This window comes from Drosophila teissieri, chromosome 2R (genome assembly GCF_016746235.2).
Source record: "Drosophila teissieri strain GT53w chromosome 2R, Prin_Dtei_1.1, whole genome shotgun sequence".
Taxonomy (NCBI): domain Eukaryota; kingdom Metazoa; phylum Arthropoda; class Insecta; order Diptera; family Drosophilidae; genus Drosophila; species Drosophila teissieri.
In genome coordinates, this window is record NC_053030.1 from 19490656 (window position 1) to 19515468 (window position 24813).

The 24813-nt window shown below is 44.2% G+C and overlaps 2 protein-coding genes across 3 annotated transcripts in view; both read right to left on the reverse strand.

Moving 5' to 3' along the window:
- Nucleotides 1-8286: 8286 nt before the first annotated feature.
- LOC122613186 lies at nt 8287-12151 on the reverse strand. The gene is made up of 4 exons (XM_043787235.1): nt 11535-12151; nt 10189-11427; nt 9327-10062; nt 8287-9146 (listed from the first exon to the last, which is right to left on the reverse strand). The coding sequence occupies exons 1-3, from the start codon at nt 12149-12151 to the stop codon at nt 9573-9575; spliced, it is 2346 nt and encodes a 781-aa protein (XP_043643170.1). The 3' UTR covers nt 8287-9146; nt 9327-9572.
- A 63-nt stretch (nt 12152-12214) lies between these two features.
- The window catches only part of LOC122613188, a 77786-nt gene continuing 65187 nt past the window's right edge, over nt 12215-24813 (reverse strand). Inside the window, exons 1-2 of one of the 2 annotated variants that reach the window (XM_043787236.1) lie at nt 19834-20315; nt 12215-12697 (exon numbers count right to left, since the gene is read on the reverse strand). In XM_043787236.1, coding sequence (XP_043643171.1) covers nt 12215-12562 — 348 coding nt within the window. In that variant the 5' untranslated portion in view covers nt 12563-12697; nt 19834-20315. Of the gene's footprint in view, nt 12698-19833; nt 20316-24813 lie in introns of those variants that run through there. The other variant, XM_043787237.1, reaches the window with a different exon arrangement.

A 24813-nucleotide genomic window follows, 5' to 3' on the forward strand; every position in this document is an offset into this window, starting at 1 on the left:
GCTGGGAACCGCCAACTGGCACTGGCAAACTGGCGATCTGGCAACTTGCAACAGGCCACTTGCAACCTTTCGACCATTATTCTGGCGCAAAAGTGCAAAGCGTTTTTATGCCGGCGATTATTACGCTTGATCCTGAAGCACCGAAGGGTCAATTGATGTTTGTGATGACGCTGAATTGTGTTGATGTTGCTCGTCGTACTCACAGCAACAGCAACAGCAACAGCAACTGCAACTGCCACAGCCACATGCAACATGCAACACCAATGCGGTCGTTTGCCCGCAATTTGCCTTGGAATTTTAAGCATAGGCGAATATCTGCCATTTCTTTTATTTTATATACTTTTTTTTCCTCTGTCTTATGCATTTTTTTTTTGTTTTTTTTTGCCATGTACCCGCTGTTGCTGTTGCTGCTGCCGAAAATTGCAATTTCTTGGCTGGCAGCGATGAAGCATCATCAGCAGCAATATGCGCTGTGCGCCGGACCCACTTGATATATCACTAGGCACAGATAATGCCCCGCAGCCAAATCAGACCATCATCAAAGCCGGCTTACGATATAGAAATTATTTATAGGCCATGTTGCGGAGCCGAACTGAAGGCGGTGTCAGCAATCGTAAATCTAAAGATCCTTTTCTTAAAAGCTTAATTCCGAACAATTATTGTATGCCGACCGGGATCTCTTCCTCATATCAACTGTGATGGCTCCCAGTTCCAGTCCCAAAGTCCCAGTCGAAGTCCCAGTCGAAGTCCCTGGCATGTTGCTGCTGTGGCTGCTGTTGCTGCTGTCCAGCATCTAATTATATTAGCATGATCTATGCCATTACGCGCACACACATCCATATGCGGCAATTAGTGCGCTGGACGGCGAACAAGTACAACTATCGGCTAAACAATATGGCCAGCGGGCGTTTATAGCCAACGACAGGCCATTATTGACGCCACTCGATGGACTGGCCATCATCGATTGCTGCGGTTGCTCCATGTTGCTGCTGCTGTTGTTGCTGCTGCTGCTGTTGCTGTTGATGCTGCTGCATCTCCTGCTGCATGCAAATTGTCGGCCGCCTAAACGCTTGGCAAAAGTCGAAAGGGGGGCCAAACTAAGCTGGAAAAAATATGAAGCGCTGAAATGGCGCCCTCTCTGCCGAAAGTCATAAACACGCACTAATTGCAGCCGTGATTTGTTGCACACTGCATTAATGGCGCTCACAGGACCCGTGCAGCAAAACAGCAACAGCAACTGCAGCAGCAACAGCAACTGCAGCAGCAGCCGCAGCACCAGTAGCTGCAGCAGCAACAACGACTCAAATCGATGCCTAATTGCCCATAAATGGCAGTTTTCGTTGGCGACATCAAAGCTCTAAGCTTTCAGCATTTTCAGCCCAAGTGGTCTCGCTCTGATTTATAAACAAAATTTAACAACCAAACCGCGATTTAGGGCATTAAAAATGATGTAGTTGCCGCTGTTGGCATGATGTTGCTACTGCAATTAGGCGCCGCTCCGCCAGGTGGGGTGGTCCGCCATGTCGCCAGTGTGGCGATCGGATCGAATGGATCGAAACCGTCGATATACAAATCGATTGCTTGATCTCTCACTTGCAGCGGCAACGTGCAACGTGCAACGTGCAGCATGCAGCAGCAGCGGGCGCAGGTCCAGCAGGAATCAGCAATCGCAACATGAAAAGTTGCTCGCGTGGTCAGCGCCAATTACTTAGAGCATATCAATTATATTACGGCAATGCATTGTAAAATAAATGCCCAGAATGATAGCTAGTTGCAGTTGCTGCTGATGCTGCATGTTGCCTGCTGCTGCTGCTGCAGTTGCTGCTGATGCTGCTGCTGCTGGTTGTAATTGAACTGCGCGTATTGCGAAATTATTATTTTGTGCATTTGCAATTGCAAGTGCCTACTGGCTGGGGCACTGCACCACCTCAACCTTCCATCCTGCGTGTCTGTTCATATGTTTTCATTACTTTTGCCCATTATGCGTGTACGTGACGCACAATTTGAAATTGCCAGGAGTTGGGAGTCGGGAGTCGGGGAGTGGCGAGAGTTGGGGAGCAGGAGCCAAAAGGCAGCATGGTTGAATGGCTGAAAGGGAGGGCTTATAAGCCGGATACCCGGCGTCCAAATGCACACAATCCCAGCCAGCATTGACTCCAGCAACTCCTCCTCCATTCGCAGCCAGGTCCAATCCATTCCACCGTGGATCGTCGTCTGTTTGTGGCTTTTGTTTGCTGTTCAAGTTTACAATTTTAATGCACTGCCACTTGACTGTTGACAGTGGTGCGTTCATGTTGCTGTTGCTGTTGTTGTTGCTATTGCAAGTGTTGCTGCTGCCGCTGCTGTTGTTGCTGCTACTGCTTTTGCTGTTGCTGTCGCTGCTGCAAGTGTTGCTGCTGCTGCTGCTGCTGCGGTGCCTCTGTGTGCCAGTGTGTGTTGGATTATTGATTTTATGCCCTGTACGTGAACGCAACCTTGCCGCACTCACTGGTGTTGCTGCCTCTGTTGCTGCAGCATTTAGCTCTCATTTTGCAGCGAAATGAAATGCATGTTTATGTTTCCGTTTCTGTTGAAGCCATCATATGCTGATTCATGGTGTCGAGGGGGAGCTTTATTATTCTTTTTCGGAACCAAGGTTAGCTAAATATGTGGAAAAGTGGGAGCTGGGCTCTTTCAGGCAGCGAAACATGGAAACCTGATGACACACACTTTTTGAAGGCATTTAGGAAGAATAATATTTGTATTTAGTCGTTTTCTTCAGAAATCGATACGTTTGAAATTTTATGCTGCAAGAGTGCACGCTATTAAATCTTGCATTATTCGGCTTGTGCTTAAAGGAAACATTTTGTTACCATTTAAGTACAAATATTTAGTATTAAAATATTAATTGCTTTCAATTTGAATTTTAATTACTTTCCATTTTGTTTCGAAGCTACCTTAAGTAACTATGTGAAGCATAGATTCCTCATTGTAACCATTCCAGCTTCACCTATTTTGTTAGATTGGCTTGCTCCCATGACAAACCATTTGGCCAGCCAACCTTTGGGCCACCTAGATCTGGGTGACCCAGCCCCATTAAGGGCAACTCCGCTGCCAATCGCGGCCATAAGGGGCCAGAAATGGATTCCCGCACTGACATCGTTAGGGCGCAAGAATTGCTGCAATTGCTGAATATGATTGAAGTACTTTCGGAGGTAACGAGGCAGCGGCGACGAACATGGCCTCCATATCAAGCTGGCATCAAACAATTTCAAATGGATCGAATGAGAAATCGACGGAGCTGGCCAATTGAAGCTGCAATGCTGCAGTTGCTCATGTTGCTGCTGCTGCTGATGTGGCTGCTTTGTATGCATGCAATGAACGTGATCGGTTGCAATTTCAGCGAGTGGAGAACAAAGTGGCCAAACCGAGAGGATCGATGCCGATCGGAGCGACAATGTTGCAGACGCACAGGACGTGGCTCCGATGTTGCTGCCACATTTCACTTGGTCCCGATGATTGAAATTCTAAGGCCAGTGTCGGCATCTGGTATACTGCATCCGAAACTGACTCCCAGACGAAGTCGCAGTCCACAGCCGTCCGCAGCTGACCTTTTCGCATGAGAATCATCGAGTCATCGAATCATCGACGGCACCCGGTGATGGATGCACTGCCACAGCCAAGTTGATCTGCGCCCAAAGGAGCGTGGCACGGGGTATGGGGCAGCAATGTCAGCCGCAGCTGTCAGTACGTGCAACTCGTCTTGGGCAATTTAGGTGCGAGGAAAGTTGGATTCCTTTCCCAAACGCGATTTTTCCGAGCCTTCCCGCGGTAGTACTATGAAAATGTACTGCATAATTAAATAATAGCTAAATGGAATTGATGGTATTTAACTGTTAATTATATTTCAACTATTTACTTATTATTTATTTTAGCATATTTAAGGAATATGCTTTAACGACAATTTCTGTTTTGTTTAAAATTCTTTGTATATTTGTAATGATTTTTAGTCCCATTTTAAATGGGTAAATTGCCGGAAGAGAACTTCCATCGCCACAACTTATTCAAACTATGTTCCCAACTATTTAAAGTGCAATTTTCGCTGGTTACATAAGCAGAGTTCACTGTACGCACCACGCGACGGATAATTGCGCTCACCCATCGAGCAGGGGAAAAAATAAGAAAAGTAAAGAAAAACCAGGCTGGCAGGGAAACTTCTTGGATTCGTCAATGTTGTCGTTGTTGTCGTTCCATTCCGTCGTGGAATTTCACAGCGGAGCATGGAAATTTGTTCGATGGCTTGTCTTTCAACCAACTCCCTTCCCCTTCCCACCCCTCCCCCTCAGCCGCGCTCCAGCATTTTTGTGTTTGTTTGATTTGGATTTGATTTGATTTCCAGGCAGAGCAGTTCTATCACACTGAACGAAAATGTATAAAATTAATAAATAAATGCATACGATGCATATGCAAAATCCGAAATTGCAAATAAATACAAAAATATTTTATACATATATTTATATATTTCCTATTATAAATATAAATATAGATTTTAACCCATAAAATAAATAATCATGAGTTTAAACACGTATCTAAATCCCAAATGATGGATGATGCTCTTTAAGTAACTTTTAAAAGACATAAGTATACTCACAATATGAACTTGTAGCTCGTTCTTTTCGCTCAGTGTATACCTTCAGCTGCTGCACACCTCAACCCCCCGGCTGCCCAGCGACCAGAGCTATTCAAATGGGCTCTCTCACAGTTTCTTGACCTTTCTCCGTGTGACGCAGTCGCCGTTCGCAATTGTAACTGCACATGCGCGCGCCTTGCTCCTCCTGTCCTGCCCCGCCCCGCCCCCTTTTCCACCGCCCCCAATTGGCCGTTTGGCAATTTTGCAACTTTGGCGCGACTGCGACTCCTTCTGCCCCCAGTTGTTGTTCTTGCGGGAAATGCGATTGACGGTAATTGGTTGACGTTTGTCTTATTTAAATTTGTTTTCTTTGGGATTTTTCAACGTCGCTGCTGCTGCTGCTGATTCTGATTCTTCTGCTGTTGCTGTTGCTGCTGATGCTGCTGCTGATTCTACTGCAGCTACTCCCGCCTGATTCTTGCACGCTCCCATGATCTGATACCCTGTAAAATGTCGATCGTGTATAACCGAATGGAACCAAAAACGAGCTCATACGCAAATTCTTTAGCAGAACTTACAATGCTTCTTTGTGTTCTATCTAAAGTTTATGTTTAAGCATTTCATAGTTTCAATTCAGGTAAAATTATGAATGTATTATATAATATATTCAGATTATTTAATATTTTCTTGAGCATCTAAAGAATGCAACATCTTTGGCTTACTTTGCATTTTTGTACAGGTCATCTGGAAGACGGTTTCCTTACAGAACTCCTAGTTTCATTTCTGGTTTCCTTTATGGACTTTTCTCAAGCTGTTGCATCCCCAAGATCCCCCTCTCCCCCTCCCACTCCCCTCCTCGTTCTTTTGCAACTTCCACTTGGTTCTGTGGCGCGCGGCGTGCAACTTTAATTGAAATGAAATGAGTTTCGTCGATTTGTGTTCTAGGAATTTGTTTTTGATTGTTTTCTTGTAAATTTGAATGATTATCGAGCCAGTTGTTGCAGCCGTTGTTGCAGTTGCAGTTGCAGCATTTGTTGCAGCAGTTGCGCAATTGCTGCAGACGAGCGGGTACAAAAAAAAAATGAAGGAAAACAAAATAAACAAGCCGACGAGCGGAGCGTAATTGCAGATCACATGGATCAAAGACCCTAGGTCTTTATAAATCTACGACTTTGCAATGAGAGTTGGCAAGGGAAGTTTGCATTTTTCAGCTCCTCCTCCTTTTTTTGTTCCCAACTCTTACCTCTTTCTTCTTCCTATTTTTTTTTCCCTGATCGATAGCCGGGTAATTGAGCTGCGAGAACTTTTAATTGTGTGCTTGTGTCGCGGAAGCGTTTTCGAACTGGGCCAGAATTTCCAAAGCCGATGCCACAGCCAAAGCCAAAGCCAATTTGTTACCGCTATATCGCTTCACGTATCGCTTGCATCGCGATAAAACTGCCGCGCTAAACGCAGCCACTTCCTCAAGTAAATACTGCAACACGGACAAAAAGTTCTGGCGGCTGTAATAATCCCACTTCTGCTGAATTTAGCTGCCTAATATATCCGGTGGCAAGTTGTACTAGAATAGCTAATATTCGATATTGGATTCATTAATCTGTTTAAATTCCATGTGACCAGTTTAAGTAGCCTGCAGCTAAAATGCTACTGTCTCCATGAAGCTCTATTTACTCTCATTAATTTGACTTAAAAACGGAATAAACTTCAAAGCAGCACATTTTGATGATATGTTTAGGATAATATAAGCATTTCTTTCTCTGCATTGCCATAAGAACCGCGGGAAAACGATGCAAACGGCCGAGATTGAAACCGAAACTGATGCGTAGTTTAGGGCGATTTACACACAGTTTAAACAGACATCCCGATACAAATCGCCACTTCTTCGGAGGGGGTGGATCGTCGGTGAGGGGGCAGTGGTGGGGCAGCTGGGGATGGAGCAGCTGCAGGTCCAGTCTTCCTGGTGCCATAACTGTAGCAAATGGCCAGGCAACATGCAGGTCCCCCAATCTCGGTTCTTAGTTCCCGACCCGCCACTAAACATCTTAACCTTCTGCCGCCTCATGGCTACAAAATGATATTCATGCATAATGATAATAAAGCCCCTGAAAAAATAGTCTATTTTGTATTTTCTAAAACAAAAATGGTTACATTTGTATAACACTATAAATATAACATTATATTAAAAGGTAAAGGTTGTAATAAGCTGTGGAGATTTAAAATTTAAAAAATGGAAATACAGGGTTAATTCCAGCCTGAACTTGAGCCTTGGCCGCACTCTCAGCTTTAAAGATCTTCGGCGTGGGCGTCTGTGGTGGTTATAAATTGAACATTTGATGAGCAGGGAAACGTTTATGGTTCTCCCCGATCTGCAGGCTCTTCCCGATTCCGATCCGTATCCCAATCCCAATCCCCATCCCCCCAACTGCCGAGTTCCCTTGGAGTGCTCTGCCTTTTAGCGCTTGCATGCGGCTGATTAATTGTGCCAACGTCATAAACGTGATGATATCGCAATGCAAGCGCATTTTTCATGTTATTCAATTCATTGCCCCCAGCTCCAGTTCCTGGCCCAGCTGCAGCTCTAGTTTTTACACATAAAATAATTATCAGTAGTAAGCTTTATACTCCTAAGAACTTTTACTTCCTGTAAATGCGAAAAACTGACAAACTTCAATTGTTGTAATATTTTCCAAATTATTTCATCTTTCTTAAAATTTAAACAACCCAAACAACGCTCAGCATTTTGAAATATTTGATTAATTTTTTGTCGTGTACACACAATGTATTTGCATAGCGCTTGCAAACGAAAGACTCAAGCAGCGAACTCGCGTGGCAGCCGTTCGATATTGCAACTAATTACCGGCATTAACGCAATTTCGTCTTCATAAAGACCCGGTTCCGCATTGCTCCCTCACCCATGATCCCCCTTCCCATGCAACTGAGATTTAATTCGATTCTTTGCCCAAACGCGGACAGGTGTCTATGAGGCAGGCAGGTGTTTTGGCTCATTGTCTGCGGCCAGGAAGCATTTGCCATGCGTTCATTTATTTAAACTGATTTTTTTCGCTATTCGCTTTGCGTTTTCCTTTTGTTTTTCCTTTCAGAAAACTGCGCAATTTTCATTGGTTTTGGTCAGAGCGGGTTTTTGCTTCTGCTGTTATTGGCACCTTTTACGGCCTAGTATCGCAGTGTATTTAGACATGTGAGATCACATCAATTATTATGCATAGGTGTTCCGTGGCGGGAATCTATAATTTCCATTGAGTTGAGCTGGTGGGGTATTGCATATGGAGATACTTATACTTAAGTAATATTATAAATTCCAAACACATTTTTTGGGCGTCTCTATTCTTACATGTTTGTTAATCGCAGAACATTGTTACTCAGTTAGATATTCTTTATTTCTGTATTTATATTTCTATATTTAAGCTCATTTTGTATACTTACCTATTGTAAAATCATTACATACTATATATACACAATATATAGAATATAGAAATTCCATTAACCCCATTTGGTTTTTTCACCTGCTTACTGGCAATTATAAATGGCCAATTCAGGTTATTGAGTAAATTTCCAGGCCGTTAAGCTTTCATTGGATAGTTCAGCCGCCCACAATCGGGAATCAAGACAACTTTCAGCGCTGGCGATTGTTTTGCATATACATTTATTTTTCTGAGACATTTATTTAGACACAAATACAAGTTATATTATAGTTTTACATATGTATGTATATCGTATATATACTCCCTATGTGTAGGCCATATAAGCTGGGTAATACAACTAAAATGTACAGACTAAACGACTAAGACAATGCGATTGCGAGCAGATCATGGGGAAATTAATATTCCCGGGGATTTCGGGGGAGGGGGGAAGTATCTGGCTCTGAGCAAACTAATTACGAAACTAGAGCTGTTCGATTATGGTTTAATTGCATTCAATCAACAGTTTGCACAACATTTAAATTATGAGGAGGAAATTCATTGCATTAATTAATAAATTCATTTTAGCTAGCTGTAAGTGTTGCATAACATTCTCTAAATGATTGATTATGGTTTGTTCGATAATATTGACTTACTATTAGTTACATTTGCCTTTTGCTTTTGCTATCCTGTTTAAATACAGTACTCATTTAATGCATACATAAGTATCTCGTTTGTAGACAACTAAGTTTTTTGTGGATTTTGAAGTTCGTTTTGTGAGTTTTTTTCTGAGCAGCGTGAATGGCTTTTCGTCCAATTGGAAAATGGTTCGCAATAATTATTAAATTAAACATAAAATTAAAATCACAATTTTATAGACTTGATGTGTGTTTGTGTGTGTGTATGTGTGGGTTTTGTGTGTGTGTGGTTGAATTGTAGTTTGAGTTGTGTGTGTGTGTGTGCTGGCAGCCTTTCAATTTGTCGTGGTTCCATCCGGTCGAAATATTCTCATCAAATACTCCATTGGAATCTGGTTTTAAAGCATAATTCTGGGCGTAGCAGGGAAAGGCACAATTCAATATTAATTAAAATTGCTGCTGCAGGCTAAATGGTGAAAGCTGTACAAACGAAATGGAGCGGAGTGGAGGGGGGTGGGGGAGAGATAGAACCATTAGTTGGCCGTTTGAATTGTTTGTTTAGTTTTTAGTTTGCTGTTGCGCTGGCTTAGTTTGTTGCACGAATTTAATAAGCAAAAAACAATCAAAACGCAGCACGATTTGCATGGGTATCCAACTCACCTGCAGGAACACACACAGCGTGCCAAAAGTTGTAGTTGCTCTTCTTTTATTGTGTTTTATTTCTCTGTGTTTTTTGTATTTGTTTCTGTTTCTGTTACTGTTTCTGTTTTTGTTTCTGTTTTTTCTGTATTGTGGGGGTCGATGGCAGCTAGAAACGAGTTGGCAACGAATCATCATCATCATCATCATCGTGCTGCTACTTCCTCATCGTCATCGTCATCCTGGAGATACATCCATGCAATCAGCCTACAGATACAGCGTCGCCTGCTGCCGCTGATCGAAGTGATGGATGTAGAGCTTCTTCTTCGACTTCTCCTTCGAGGGCCGCAGATCCCAGACGAGGTTGGACAGACTCCTCGGCCGGGACAGGCGGCGGGTCTTCTTCTCGGGCAGCTTGTTGGAGTCGCCCGATGTCCGGCCACCGCTGCGGGATGAGTCCAGCGTACCTTCACGCGGATTGTGATGGTTGTTGCTGCTGGAGCTGCGGCTGTGGGGCAGCGGCAGCGGCAGTGGCAGGGGATGCGGACTGGACAGGTAGCCATGCACGTTCAGGATGCTGCCGCACTTGAGCACCACATCCGGTGGAGTGCCCGGCGTGGCCGGCATGCCCGATGCAGTGCCTCCAGATCCGCCGCCTGCTACTGATGACTTGCCGTGGGCTGAGATCGTCGGCGGCGTCACGGAGGAGCAATTGTTGTTGTCCGGCGTTAGCTGCAGACTGCTGAGGCTCTTGTACCTAAAAGAAGAAGTTATTTAAGCAACGCAAGTTGCATATAACAGAGTTATTGAATTGCAGTTGATACGCTGTATCTCAAGTTCACTTGACACCCTAGTACTTAATATAAAGAAGGCTTTTGCTTACCTGATGTGAAACAGAGGCGACTGCGGCTCGAGGGACTCCTTGCTCGGCAGATGGTTGTTGGGCGTCAGCACCTTGCCGTGATGAGGATGCGGATGTGGGTGTGGGTGCACACTGGCATGCGGATGGGGATGGGGATGCGGATGTGATCCGTGCGATCCGTGGGAACCGTGGGAAACGTGATGAGCAGCTGCGACCGCAGATGCGGCCGCATTGGCCACCGCATTTGCCGTATTCCCATTGGGAGTCGGCGGCTGCTGGGACTGCCCGTGACTGTGACTGTGACTGTGGACGTGACTGTGACTATGGCTGTGACTGTGACTGGTGCTGTGGGTGGTGCCCGTGGAGTTGCCATTGCTGCTGCTCCCAGCACTGTGGGCGTTCTTGATGTAAAGCTTTGGTAGAGTGGGACGCTGGCGCTTCTCCGCCGGCTTCTTGCCCGGAATCGTTTCGATGGGCGGCGGCACCGGCTTGATGTCCTCCTGAATATGGCCATGATGGTAGTGATTCACCACGTGATGGTGGTGGTGATGATGGCCACCACCGCTACTGCTGTGCTTGTTCGACTCCAAGCTGCTGTAGTTATTATTGCCGGAGGTGGAGGCCTGCTGGTGAACCGGAGCTCGGATCAAACTGCAATAGTTGCCACTGCCGCTGTCCGTGTGATGGGAACGCAGAGTGGGTGACTCGCAGATGGGCTCGAAGCGGGCCAATCCCTTCGAGAGCGGCGTCAGGCCCCTCACATAATCATATATGTGATCGATCTCGTTGTACTCCTCGGCAATTTCGCTGCTGCTCAGTGCCTGCTGCTGCTGCTTGGACCACGAATCACAGCTGGCACTCTTGCGCAGCACATAGCCACTTTCCGCCAGTCCACTGGCCATGCCCGCTGCAGATGGCAGCATCACCACCGGCAATCTGCCCCCGTTGCGACTATTGAACTTGGAGTCCTTCTTCTCCTTCTCGCTCAGCTTGAGATCGACGATCTGCAGGCGATCGCGGGCATCGGCCAGCAATCGCTGCGCCTTGTCCAGGAAGCGCGAGTACTCGATGAAGTGCTCCAGCTGCTCCATGTTCTTGGCACGCTGCAGCTTGATCTTGGCGTTCAGCGGCACCGGCACCAGATCCGTGTCCTTCTGCAGTGGCAACGCGAATATCCTGTCGATCTCCACGCAGCCCAGCAGCCGCAGCTCGGGCACAAATGGCTGCTTCAGACCCTTGGGCGCACTGCCATGAACGAGTCTGTGGATTGAAAGTTTAGATATTCGTTAGCAACTAGTTCCTATATCGTATTTGAAACTACTTAATACTAAAATCATTAAAAATCTTATATTATATAGAGAGCTCACCTCACGATGACTGGCATCCGCTTGAGCAGCAGATTCTTGACGGTGTGCACACCGCTGATGCTGTCCTCCCTGGCGATGGGCGAGAACTTGGCTTTGGTATCGAGTGGCAGATTGATGATCTCGTCCTTGATGTTCCTGCACTGCAGGTACTTCCCGTTGTCGTTCATGGTGGTCAGCAGTTCGCCGGCGTGGATGGTGCGGTTCATCTGCTGGCATCGGAAGGTCTCACGCACCAGGACGCGGGCGTTCCGGCGTCGCGATAGCTCCAGCACGGAGTCAATGCAGCGCGTGGAGCGACCATCCTCGCTGAGGAGCTCGAAGTAGCCGCCATAGGTCTCCGGGATGAGCACCTTGGCGCCCACATTGGTGGGCTTGCGACCCTCCTTGATCTTGATGGGCTGCGCCAGGATCTGGTACTTCTTGCCGGCGCTCAGGAAGAGGGCGGTGCTCTGCAGGGATGGGGCCGACAGGGTGGGCACACCCAGCGCCTGGTGCTGGCCCTTGAGGATCTTGGCCACCGCCGGCAGCGGCTGCTTGGAGAAGTCGCACAGGTAGACGGGCGTGGCATCGCCGAAACGGGAGGCGGCCAATATGATTTGGCCATCGGTGGCGGCCATGTCGCGGTTGAAGAACGATAGCAGCTTGCTGCGCGCCAGTTGGACATTAAATGAGAGTAAGTTTCATTGGACTGGCTGCGGATGCAGATGCTCCCCGCCTACGGCTCCTTGCTCGCTCTCCAGCTGCTCCTGCTGTTCCTGCTGCGAGTCCTCCTCCTCCACCGCCTCCTCCTGCTCCTGCTCCTGGTCCTGGTCCTGGTTGGCGTTAATCTGATCCTCGAGAGCTCGTCGCTTGGCCAGCTCTCGGTGGCGCAATCTCAGCAGCTGGGCGCCGCGACTGCAGCAGGCGTGCTTGATTTCCTCCTCGTGGGCGGAGGCAACTGCTGTGTGGTCAGGATAGAGATCCTGGTTCGGGCCCTGGTACGTCAGCAGTCGCGTGGATGTCTGCAGAGCGTAGTTGAGATACTGCATTCGGTTCGATTTCCTCCTCCTCCGCTGGCCACAGTGTGCGAATAGTCCTTTTCAATTTGCCTGCACGCCTTTCAATTCCCTTTGACGCCTTCGCTTGTTGCCAGTTGGTAAGCTGCTTTACCGAAGCCTTTTCTCCTGCAAAAAATCAAATTAAATGGAGGCACATTAATCGATGTAATGCCACACTCGACGACAAGGATATAATGGTATGCATGTTGCAAAAGTTTGCTATCTTCCCAGCAGAATTATAGCTATGCATAAAAAAGCGATCTATTTGATACCCTTCTTTTCAAATGTTCTTAAATTTTAACTCAAATTGTGGGGAAGGCTTTTTTATGTAAGATGCCTCTGGCACTTAGGAAATTTGTTTCCCATAGAGTCCATTGAATAATCATAGAATGTTAAGTGTGTTGTCACAGAGTTGAATAATAAATGCCCACACACCTTTGCTACCCAGTAGACATTAGGTAAATGAAATGTTGCCTACAAATTTCCCCCTTCTCCAGTTCGAAGCTGAAATATTCCTGTGTCCGCAGATCAGCTCTTCTTGAAGTTCTCACACAGGGATATATACATATATATGTATGTATATATGGGCACCGATACAACGACAGGGTGTTATTTATGGGGGCCATAAAGTGGGGAAGAAGACTTTAACTGAAGAAATGGCAAAGTGCACAAAATGAAAATGCAAGCTACAGAGGAACGTGCATATACATACATATATATGTACATCCATACAACCATATATTCCATGGAATAGACAAGACGACTGTGCGACAATGCCAAACATGCCATTAACAAAAGGGAGGTGGAGGAGGTGCTGGTGGAGGAGGACATGGCATGGGCCAACAGCCTGCGGTCCAACAAATGGCAAGACATTAAAAGTACTTAAAGGATATTTGCATATTTTATGGCCAAACATAAATGCGGCTGATTACGAGACGTCGTATTGCCTGGATTGCTGGTGGTGTTGCCAAAATTGCATTACGGAAACTGCCAACGTTTCCAATGCAAAAATGTAGCTAGAGTTTGCTTAAGTTCTCATGGTTCTCATTACTAAAAATGAATAATAAAGTACGTTTCAACATGAAATCTTTGAATCTTAACTTGTCATCACTGATTGCTTGTCATATTGCAACATTTGCACGTATTCCGGGGGGAATATGTAGATAGAAGTCCAGTGTGTGGAATCCACTTCACCAAATTAGTTGGCAATTAGCAAAGTGACCGCTCCTGCTGCGGTCCTTATGCCATTTCTCCCTGCCAACAGACTATGGTTTCCATCTACCAGGAAGGGCATCCATCTCTAATTGCCGTCACATCTCCAACTGGAGCATGAATAGTAGTAGAACCCCAGTAACGACATCAGTTGGGGCCGTAAAGAGTCCGTCATAAAGCATTTAACGAGCCCTGCGGAAAATCCTTCACCTTCCCCCAAATGCAACTGCTGCGATTATTGGGTCATAATACCATAAACCTAACTGTAGTTGGTTTATTAAATCTTTCTTAGCCCTGGCTGAGGCATTTAAATGTTTAATTGATTTGTAGTGCGAGTGATTTTTCCGGGATTATCAAACAAAAGCCACCAGCTAAGCCTTTCGATTCCACTGGAAAAAAATCTAGATCAAGAGCACATATTTCTATCGTTCTTCGTACCAAAAACCATTTTTTACTTTATGAAAATATCTGCTTTAAATATCTGTATTTTAAATGTTACTTCCAATTAATTAAAGTTTACGTTTCTTCCTGTGTGCGGACATGTGAGGCGTACATCTTTGGACTGGCTTTGGCTTAGGGGATCTGCTTTCCAATTAATTGCCAGACAAAGAGTGAGACTGCAACACGGCCGGCAATTAATTTTCACCATGGAAAGTACCTTTTCCTGGAGCAGGAAAAACACACATACGGAAACCTGCGAAGGAGAGCGACTGCCAGTTGCCAATTCTCACGCTCAACGTGGCCGAAAGCCTTTGTAACTTATGTGGAAACGTGACATTTTCTCGGCTACTGGACAAAAATTGATGCCGCCGAGCCGTCTTGGCTGGAGCTGAATCTGAAGCTGAAGCTGGAGAGGATTGGTCCAGCATCAGCAATCTGTAAAGCTGTAGCTGTAGCTGTAGCTGTAGCTGAAGCTGAAGCTGTAGCTGGAGATGGAGCTAAAGAGCTGCAGCAACTGTCTTGTTTCCTGGCCCGTACGTGTCTGGATTTTTCTTTGGTTTTTATTGCGGCTTCTGTTGGCTTTTTGTTGGTTTTGATGTCACACAATGACACAGTTTTTCACGTGCAGAGCGCTCGTAATTTGTATTTGGCCCCGTCTCGCATTTAAGTTGATCTCATCGAAAATGTCTTAATTAATTTGCACTGGAAAGTGGCACAAAAGCAGCTGCCCCAACATCCACAGAGGATTCACAAAAAAAAAAAAAACCCGGACCAAAAAAAAAAGCGGAAAAAACTGGAAGAAACTCACTTAATTTATGACTGACACGACACAAGATGACTTGGCATGAAGCCCCACAAAAGGTTTACGATTTTTTCCTTTATTTTTCTTTGCCCCAGCGGAATCCTTTTCAACATCCTGTCTGCCTGTTGCTATTTGTTGTTGCTGTTTCCTGTGCAACGCGCCAATAGCCACCGCCCCCGAGGGGCCTCAAAAACAAAAATAAAAAATAAAAAAAAAATTGAAGAAAAAAACACTTGAGCAAATGAAGCCCCCAAAGAGTCAATATGTGGAAGCGCGGGGGGGCGGCCATTATGCACATACATATGCTTATGAAAAATATGTAACCCAAGACGGAGCTCGAGCACATAATGAGATACCCAGAACACACACAAAATATGCAAAAAAAATATCTTAAAAACGTGAACGAAACGGAAAGCTTTAAGAAAAAGCAAAAGGAAGTGGAGTAGTATGGAATTAACCGACTTAACGATACACTATACACTTTGAACTTACAATATATTGCTTGTTAAATACTAACACAAAACTTGAATCCTTTTTCAAAATAGCCGATCGAAAGCTAAAGCACTCAACAACCAACCAGGCAAAGTGAAATAAAAATGTAAACCAATTTTTGGGAATTTGTCTAACCATTTGCGTGACGCTAGAATCGTAGAAAGTGAGTGCACATATAAGTTTTATATGTGGTAAAATAGTTTGCACGACTCGAAAATCCTTTTCGCACAATCCTCAGCACAATCTGCAGGCGAAAAAGCAGGCAAGTGCGATAAAAGCCACGTCAAAAGGATTAGGGCTGTGTGTGTGTGTGTGTGTGTGTCTGTAAACGGAAAATGTCTGTGCATGAAGGTGTGTGGGTGGCTGGGCTTTTGTTTGTCCCCAACAAAAGCAAGAACTGGCAGGAAGAAAAAAAAAATAGATGTGTATAAAAAATCGCAAGCAGAAGGAGTCCACAGTCCGCAGAAACTGGAAAAAAAGGAAAAGTGTAAGGAGCACGACCTGCTTGTAAAGCAAAGAGCTCATAAAAGGAAACTCACACATACACACATACACACAGTGCACGTGAGTGTGTGGCACATTAATCACACTAAAGAGTTTTACAAAATGCAACTCAACTCGCCGGCGAAGCCAAAGCCAAAAGTTGTTGCTGTAACTACATGCTATTGCTGTTGTCACCACTTTAAGCCGCGGCTTAAAAATCGCGTACAGCTCGTACTTCTCGTACTTCTCGGCAAGCGGCTTACGGCTCGGGGCTTTGGCGGCTAAGAATCCGCGGCGTCCACCAACGCCAACACTTGATGTTCGCCATCGCCCTACAGTGGAGCCTCTGTAGACTCAACTGCAGCAGGGCTAACAAAAAATGTTGAAAGTCCTCTGAAGGATTTTTTATAACTGGCTGGCTTTTGTTGCATACTTTCAGGTGTTTTTTCAGGACTTCAAATCTCCACACACTTTTGTGGTATTCCCTAATAATAATAACTTGGTAATAAGCCTATAGATTTGGTTTAAATTTAAAGTGCAACCTAGCCAATCCTGACTGTATTTCTCACATATAAATGCAATATTCCTGCTGCAAAATCGGCTTTTTGTGCTTCGGTTTTCTTTATTTGATTTCACTTCCCCTTTGTCAGGTATTTTTCTGTGCGAAAGAAACACCTTCAGCCAAAAGCCCCCCCTTTTCGCCACCCATCACTAGCCACTCCCCCAGCGCCCCCTTTTTCGCACTCTTCCTCTGCCAGTTCTCAGTTGCCTTATTATGTCGTTCTGAGCACTTTTGATTACTTTTTATCCGCTTTGGCCGCGGGTTTCATAGCCCACAGCATTTTGCTTTTGTTTGCTGTTGCTGTTGCTGGTTTATATATCCAATCCCACCCTCCCCCTATTTCCACCCGTATCGCCACGCCCCCCGCCCCTCTTCTGGTGTGACTAATGACGTTGTGGACCACGGACAGCGATTGCGTTAGCTTAGCCCCATCCAAAATCCCATCCCCAACCAAAACCCCAACTCCAAACCCAACCCCAAGCCGTGATGTAAATAAATGAAATAATATTCTTTTGCTGTTGTCCCGCCATGAAAAATTAACGCTGACCACTCTTGACTTCTTTTATTTTTCGTCTCGTGTTGTTTGCTTTTCTTTTTTTGGTTTATCTGTGTTTTTTTTGCACGCTTTTGGTTTCTAACTGCGGACAGTTGGGATTTCTGCTTTCATTTGTCAAGTGGCGTTGAATCGTTCTTCAAATACTCTGTGCTTTAGGGATAAGCACATTGTTAGTAATCCCCTGCAACGCACGACATTTTTGTATAAAGTATTTATTTAAGCACTATTTAATAATGCTGTATAAATACAAATATTTTAAAAAAATATTCGAATTTGTAGTATTTAAACTAAACCTTATTAGGGTATTACTATGTGTAATTAGAAAAAGGTTTTTCCGGTTAAAGAATTAATTTGCTTTATCCCAATAAAAGAGGAAATAAAACAGTGTTCGCCGAAGGAAGTGGAAAAGTTTGCTAGCTCAAGCTGTTATTTGAAAAGCATTAATCACATCCATAAAATTCCTACTGCTTAACTGGAAACAGAAGATAAATAGCACCTAAATAGATTTCCCACTGACGTAGATGTAGATCGCATCAAAAGCGGAAATGGAGTAAGAACCCATGCCAACTAAAATGATTAACCAAATGGAATTCCCCATGGCATTACAGTGCTACTCATTTGCCCTCGATAACGGCAAGTCCAATGATTCGAAATTCCACGGTCATCCCCAATCCCCGATTCATAGTAATAAAATCGAAACTCTGGGAGAATACCTATGCGAAACTTGAGTGTAAACACTGCTTTGTTTCCAATTTTTCGCATTGTGAGTTACAAATGAGGCTCAATGTAATATGCAGGTTTGTATGACAAGTGCGTCGTATGAAGTTTACTATAAGTTCAAAATAAACAACTTGAAATATCCATATAAATTGGTTCATTCGTTTGCGGAATTTAAAAATGGAGTTTTTGAAGATATGCTTTTGATGTATATTTATTAATTTGTTATACAATATATGACCTTCCCTATTTGCGTATGCTTATGATATTCCCGATTGTTTAATGGATTAATCACTTGGGGTCTAAAAGCTTCTTGGAAGGTTCTTCTCGGAAACTCAAACCTTTGGCTGCCTCAAAGATTAGTAGCACACATGCGTGTTTCTATATATATTTTTGATTTGCTGCCAAATTGAACAACCCGTTGAGTCGCGCCCAATTCCCCGATTCATCAGCGGGGGCAGCCACAGCACAGAATCGAAATCAAAAGCAATTAAAATGCAAAGCCACAGAGCGTCTCATAGGGTAGAAATGTATAAAAATGTGACGTTGATGAGGAGTTGCCCCCGCCGATGATTTTGTATTTTTTTTTGTCGTTTTGGATATATATTTTTTTTTTATTGAAATGTCGACATGCTTACTAATCAACGAAACGGTCAATGAGTGGGAAAGAACCACGAGAACTTCTCCTTTATTAATCATGCGGTGAATGCACAAAAAGATCGGGAATTTCGAGGGGGGTTTTGGGGATGGGTTGGGGCTACCATGTCTGGGGACAGGAAATCGAAACCGAAATGCAGCGACAGTTGGCCCTAACGTATTTGGTACGTTTATACCGCTTTTAATTCAAAACGTTGTCAAAGAACCGTTGGCCATGGCCTTTTGAAGACGCCTCGGATCCAAAATGTTCAGTGACTTTAATTTATGCCCCACGAGTGTTTATTGTATGCATATTCTTTTGCCCTGACACTTTTCTTCGTTCTTTTCCACCGTTCGATGCCAATGAAAGTTTTCGTTGTAAAAGGGAAATCCCTTTTTTGGGCTGGGCCAGGTTTTGTATTTTTCATTTTGTGGGTTGGGCCATCATCTATCCCGACCATCCTCTCCATTGACCCAGAAAATGAAATACAATAAGAAAATGTTGCGCCCGCCTTTTTTCGTTTGTACTATAAGTGAAATTTTGAAAAACGCTATCAGCCAAAATGTCTTTGAAAGATAGTTTCCACGCGTTGGCGTTGAGTGATGGTAAAAGTGGCTAAAACGAAGATAACGACCGCCAAGGAGGGCTTACATCTGCATTGAGTTGTCAGCTACAAGTTGGGCTCTCCTCTAATGAAACCGATAATGAATGGGTTAATAGCTACCCATAAATAAGAATTGTTGAAGAGGCGAAGATGCATTGAAGTTGTCCGGAGCAAAGGCATTAATTATCCAAGTTCTCAGGCTTTTAATGGCGCTTTTAATAACTGTTAAGTGGTAAAACGATGAGGAGTACATCTTATAATGGGTTTTCAAACATTTTAAAGAAATGCTGTTACCTCAAACGAACAACTACATTTATAAATAACAACTTACAGATCTTTAGTAAGGGATTTTTATGTCAGGAACACAAAAACAAAATGGAATATTGATATTCCGTATTTAAATAATAAATAAAATCATTTGTTTAAAAAAGAAACAATTAATCAATCAAGGGCTGATTTCCTCAACTTTATATATGAGTCATCTACTTAAGATTCCACTTTTATTAAATTCCCAAAAATTCATCCAACCCACAATGACCCCATTTCGACATCCCCAAACCGATTACATCTCCCCCAAAGTCGAATCTAATTCACTGATCAGTAAATATGTGTCACTCATTGGCATCTGATTATACTCGCAGCCAGCTTACCCCAAAAAACGTGAAGAAAACACTTTATTTATATCCGATATTTAACCCAATTTCTAGAGCATGACGCTAATTGTATTTTAAATATTATTTGCCACCGATTGCTCACCTTATGCGCCACAAAAATACTGAACTGAAATCCACAATTTGCCGTTAAGTTGAACAAATACAAATTCACACTGTTTTGTTGAACAATTAACACGCACACAATGATCGAAACTCTCTTTTCTATTTGCTTTCGTACACACTCAATTTTTTCGTTGTTGTTACCAATCAACGTAAGTATTTCGTAATATTCGCTGAACTGTGAAAATTTCTTTTTGCACAAAGAATTTGTTATTTTTGTTACTTTCACACTGTGACGAAACGCGCGGTGATACTAGTATTTTGTTGCGACGTTAAAAATTTGCATAAAAACGAAACGAAACGAATTTCGACTTGGAGCTGAAGAAAAAATCTCGCGTGGGTTGCTGCGCACGCGCACAATATCTTAACTCACTCTCGATGCTGGGGGATTCTACTATTGCCCGGAATATGTGGCTGAAAGCGTTCTGAACTCGCGATCGCATGGGACACCGAACCGGTCGGAGCGACGAGCTCCAAGCTAATGAAAAGCCGAAGTTCTGGGATACCGAGAGTTGAGTGGCCAGAACGCAGATAAGTCCGCTGCCGGCGTCGCAGTCGCCGTTGCCGTCGCTGTCGCTGTTAACTGGCCCGCGTTAACAGGGCTATGTTAAACCGGTCCTATATACATACGCATGTATGTGTGTATGTTTGTATATATGCAGAAGTATATACACGGCTTTACCATCCATCCATCCATCCATCCATCTACCGCTTTGTTTTGGGCTCTAATTTCTAAGCAAACGCTGGACGGTGAGAGATTCGAGATTCGGGAACTGCAGACTCGAGACTCGAAACTCGCGACTCCAGAAGAGATTCCCTCAGATAAACGGCAAACAGTTGTTTAATAGTTTTCTTTGAATTTTGAGCATTTTTATGTTGCTGCTGCTGCTGCCGGCCGTTTGATTTGTTTGCTGAGAAATGCGACTCTCGCAGGTATTTAAGTTTCATTAACATTTCGAGGGATTGAGGAAAGGTCTGTTCGTTCGGTCGGTCGGTGTCAACCTTTATTTGGTGGCATCGTAATATTCAGCGTCTTTGTGTGCGGTGCGTGTGAATCTTTTATGGTTCATTAAAATTAAAAGCAGAGCTCGCCTTTTCTTAGTTTATTTATAGCTGAAGATTGGCATTTTGGGCGGCACTGTGGGAGATTCTCTTTCTCCACCGAAACTTGGTCGAGGCAATGAACTTAGTTCATAATGCATGCTAAAACTGGCGATTTTCCAGGCGGGGAAAGGAGGGGGGAGAAGTTGGTGAAACTGTCACAGATATGATTTACGGCAAGTAAACTTTAGAATATTCAATCGCTCTGCCACACAAAAACCTTTCAAAATGCCGCAAGGCCAAAGCCATCAAAAGAGCCATAAAAAAAGGCAAAGCATGAAATATGAGCACAAATTATGAACAGACATCACGTCAAAGGATTAACAAGACCGAAAACTCTGCGCGGATTTCAAGGAAGTCCGTCAGCGAGGGCACAAAAAAAAAAAAAAAAAAACCCAGAAAAAAAAAATCGATAAAAATCTAACAAAGTTTGGTTGCTTCGCTGGGCGCGTTAAATGGTCAACACCCATATATTGAAGGGCCGTTTGAAGTCAGTGTTTAAAATGCAGATTATGTGCGTTGATTAAATATTGTTTTTTAATTTCTTTTTCGCCCGGCCGCTAAAATTAAAAATGCTCAGCGACGGGCGTGTGGGAAATGCATTGGAAAAGATTTGATTTTCTGTGCTCAGCATGCCGAGCACGTAGCGCTGCATAATAAAAAAGGAAAACACATATAAAAGTGAACAAAAAATGCAAGAGGGTGTGAGAAACGTTGCGAGGGACGAAGGAAATTCTGAGCGGAGGGACGGCGAAGAGGTTCTTATCGGCGCAAGTTCGTTGCCTGAGTCTTTCGTTTGGGACCTTATCAAATTTGTGGAAATCGCTTATAACGGTAGAAGGGATTTATCAGGAAACAGTCGAGAGATTTGCATAACACACAGCGAGCGAGCAGACAGCTAAAATAAATCTCCAAATCTCCAGCCTTTTGTTCGCCTTTGTGCGTGCGCCAATTCTGCGAGCAACCCACACACTGCTGATCATCGCGAACCACTCTCCTGCACCACACCGCACCACTCTGCACCACTTTGCACCACTGCGCTCCCCACTCACTCATGCAAATGAAGCGGTGGCTGAGACTGCGATCTAAAATTAGCTGCAACTTTTGTTAGGCTTCAGTGACTCTGGCGAAGCTTGCACTTTTGTCGCTCTTTTTATTTTACGTTTCGGTCTTTATTTCACTTTTTGAGCGTTTTTTCTCGCCGCCTTTCCTCTCGCCGCCTTTCTTTGGAAAGCTTGTCCGCCCGTTGATTGATTGCCCCCGCTGCAGATGCGGGCTGGGTCTTCCCTGAGTGGCCAGCGTCGCCGTGCGGGCCTAACCTTTGTGCCCCCCCTCCCTCCTGCCTCGCACTTCTGGCCTGTTCGGCCGACTTCATCTTACCCTACTCTGCCTCACATTTGACTGCCGACTGGCCCGGCTCTTTGAATTTTACGCTTAATTTGGCTTTGATTGATGTTTTAGCGTTTGATTCATACGAAAAGTTAGTTAATGCGGCGGTTCACTGAACTCGCCAACTGCAGTGGTCAAGCGAGGGCAGCTTCAAGGGTTTCAGGTATAAGGTATACGTCTATTATCTTTTCAAAGATATCACATCCTTTAAAATAAATAATATACATTGTTTTACACTTTGTTAATTATGAACTTAACTTTTTATAATTTCCCTTCTTTCTTTTACCAAATTTCACCAAAATGTACTGCATAATACGACTGAAATACATTGAAATATGAGATTATTTTGCTTCTTTTAACTATTGATCTTTGTAATATCCAGTTACGTTTGTTTGGCAATCAATCAACATATTTTTTGGAGATAAGGGATCAAACAAGTTTATTAAGAACAAATGTGTAATCTTTATTCCATCTTATTTATATTTATTTTACCTGCATTATTTGTTTTTGACAAATATTGTACACTTAACCCACGCCGCCAGCGTTATTTTCATAACTCAGACATTCCCCAAGCTGACAACTCAACTTGCATTCTCGAGCTGCCCCTCCCCGCATCTGCCACTACCTGTGGCACCACCTGTACAGTCCACACCCCCTGGCACCACCATGCGTACACACATTCATCAAGAGAACAGCTGACCCACTTTGCCGCTGGAACTGTGGACTGCCCTTTTGTGATTTGGCCACAGGTTGGAAAGCAATTAATTACATTACAACGCAAACGTGGACTTGGACGTGGATGGGGATGGGGAAGGGTTCGGGGACTACCGCCACTATCCACCAAACCAAACCAATACAAGACACCAATAACCACCAGCACCACCTCAGAAAACAACAGCAATGGAATTGTTAACAGCGTCAATCAATCAGCAAGCATTTCGCCAGTCAATGGCCTCAGTGGAAGTCAAGCAAATATATAGAAATATAGAACCAGAAGTAGAAGTAGAAATATTACGGGTGGCAGGAATCGGAATCGAAGCGGCGACTTCACGCTCCGGGTGCCATTATCATTATTTATTTGGTGCGACAAACGTTTCGCCACCAATTAGGGCGAGAAACGCGGACATTTTTCATTCTTTATGGAAGCGACAGGAATGGCTGAAAGTTGCCAATTTGGCTTTCGTTTTCGGTTCACTTACGGCCATGGGTAAAAAGTTTTCAGGCGACTTTCGGTTCTCGGCAAGTTAGATACAGTAGGAACTCGCAAAGTGGAGAATGTTCTGAGTTGCATAGCTCATTAGATAATTTAAAAACCGCTTAAGTTAAAAATGAAAAACTACAATTGTTTTGAAAACTATTTTTTTATTTAAAATGGATTTTTTTGTTTTAATATTCTAATATTTGGCATGTTACCTGTTTTTCGGAAGAACATAACAGCGATCGCTGTGGCTCCCTTTTTCAAACTTTTCGAGCCTTAATAGGGCTGCAAGTTCTACTGGCAGCAGCGACTAAAAAGTGGCTGAAACAATGCCCTGTTATGGATCCGCTTAACAAGGATGACTGCTCCCAGCCAGAGGCAGTAAAGTCAACCGGCAGAGCGGTGGATTCCATATTCAAATGCGAGCAAACATGCACAGCATCCGCATCCTACATACAAAGGGAAAACGAAATAACAACACCACCAAGGGCAGCTCCACCAAAATCAACAAGAAAACCGTGCGGGGAAACCAGGGGAAAACCCCGAAAAAACAAGGGGAAAAGTGGAAAAAACACTGGCGAAGAAACGACTTTCGGCATCACGTTTCACGAATTCGCAGCAGAACACGGCTCCGACTTCTGGCACATTAAAAGAAAACAAAAGCAGCGAAACACCCAAAGCCCAAAGCCCACAGCCCAGAGCCCAGAAAAAAACAGCACACCACACACAAAAAAAGATTGAAATAAACACGGCTCAGAGCCAAAGCAATAAGTAAAAGTTGCTGCCAAATCGAAGAACCAGAAGAGTTGCATCCGCAGAAGAAGCGGCCGTAATCTTTGTAATGTATGCTCCTCGGTGCGACTCATTGTTCGACTCCACCTCCTCCATCTCCTCCAGCTCCTCCACCTTCTCCACCAGCACTGCCGCCTCCACCCGCACTATATCCCGGCTATATCCCCTCCACATCCCCGACTGCGCCATATGCCCCTTTCATGATCGGCGGTTCTGCACGCGCTCACGTTTGGGAGCATCGAGAGCAGCGAAATATTAGGGGGAAAATTGGCGTTAGAGGAAAACAAATCTTGCATTTGCAAATGCCTCTGGGCGACGAGCAAATGCTCTGGGAAACGCCAAATAGTTGCTTTGAGCCAGCGACTGTGATCAAATGCCAGAAACTAATAGAATATATTATGTTCAAAACGAAAAAATATATAGATACAATGACATTAATGAATGTTAATGAATGTTAAAAATGCCAATTAAATTTTTATGCTA

What these genes read in the sequence shown, in the direction of transcription:
- LOC122613186 (XM_043787235.1), bottom strand. Translation starts at nt 12,151, where the DNA reads ATGGCCGCCACCGATGGCCAAATCATATTGGCCGCCTCCCGTTTCGGC. An exon ending in CGGATGCCAGTCATCGTGAG is followed by an intron (nt 11,428 to 11,534) that starts GTGAGCTCTCTA and finishes TTCAATCCACAG; the next exon opens with ACTCGTTCATGGCAGTGCGC. An exon ending in TCGCCTCTGTTTCACATCAG is followed by an intron (nt 10,063 to 10,188) that starts GTAAGCAAAAGC and finishes TTCTTCTTTTAG; the next exon opens with GTACAAGAGCCTCAGCAGTC.